The sequence below is a fragment of the Merops nubicus genome, unplaced genomic scaffold (genome assembly GCF_000691845.1).
Source record: "Merops nubicus isolate BGI_N331 unplaced genomic scaffold, ASM69184v1 scaffold50075, whole genome shotgun sequence".
Taxonomy (NCBI): Eukaryota; Metazoa; Chordata; class Aves; order Coraciiformes; family Meropidae; genus Merops; species Merops nubicus.
In genome coordinates, this window is record NW_008612583.1 from 1 (window position 1) to 316 (window position 316).

At 72.2% G+C, this 316-nt stretch overlaps 1 protein-coding gene across 1 annotated transcript in view; it reads left to right on the forward strand.

The window, feature by feature from the left end:
• Positions 1 to 7: 7 nt before the first annotated feature.
• FGF19 (fibroblast growth factor 19) overlaps positions 8 to 316 on the forward strand; it is a gene marked incomplete at its 5' end in the record, with an annotated part of 3,570 nt that continues 3,261 nt past the window's right edge. Inside the window, one exon of the mRNA XM_008941572.1 lies at positions 8 to 115. Within this exon, the coding sequence (XP_008939820.1) occupies positions 8 to 115 (108 nt within the window). The remainder of the gene's footprint in view (positions 116 to 316) is intronic.

Sequence of the window (316 nt, forward strand, 5' to 3'; positions counted from 1 at the left end):
TGTCCCCGCAGGTCTGCTGGAGATCCGCGCCGTGGCCGTGCGCACCGTGGCCATCAAGGGCGTGCGGAGCGCCCGGTACCTGTGCATGGACGAGGAGGGCCGGCTGCACGGGCAGGTGAGCTGCGCGCATCCCGGGGGCTCGGAGCCCCTGCCCCGGGCTCGCCTGTCCCCAGCGGGGTTTGCAGCGCGACCCCGAGACCGAGGGATGGCACGGGGGGGTTCCCTCTGCGGCTGGTAATGGGGTAAGGAAGCCTTCGGGGCTCCCCCACCCCCTTTCCCCTGCGGGACGAATGGTTCTTGTCACTGGGGCTGCCCG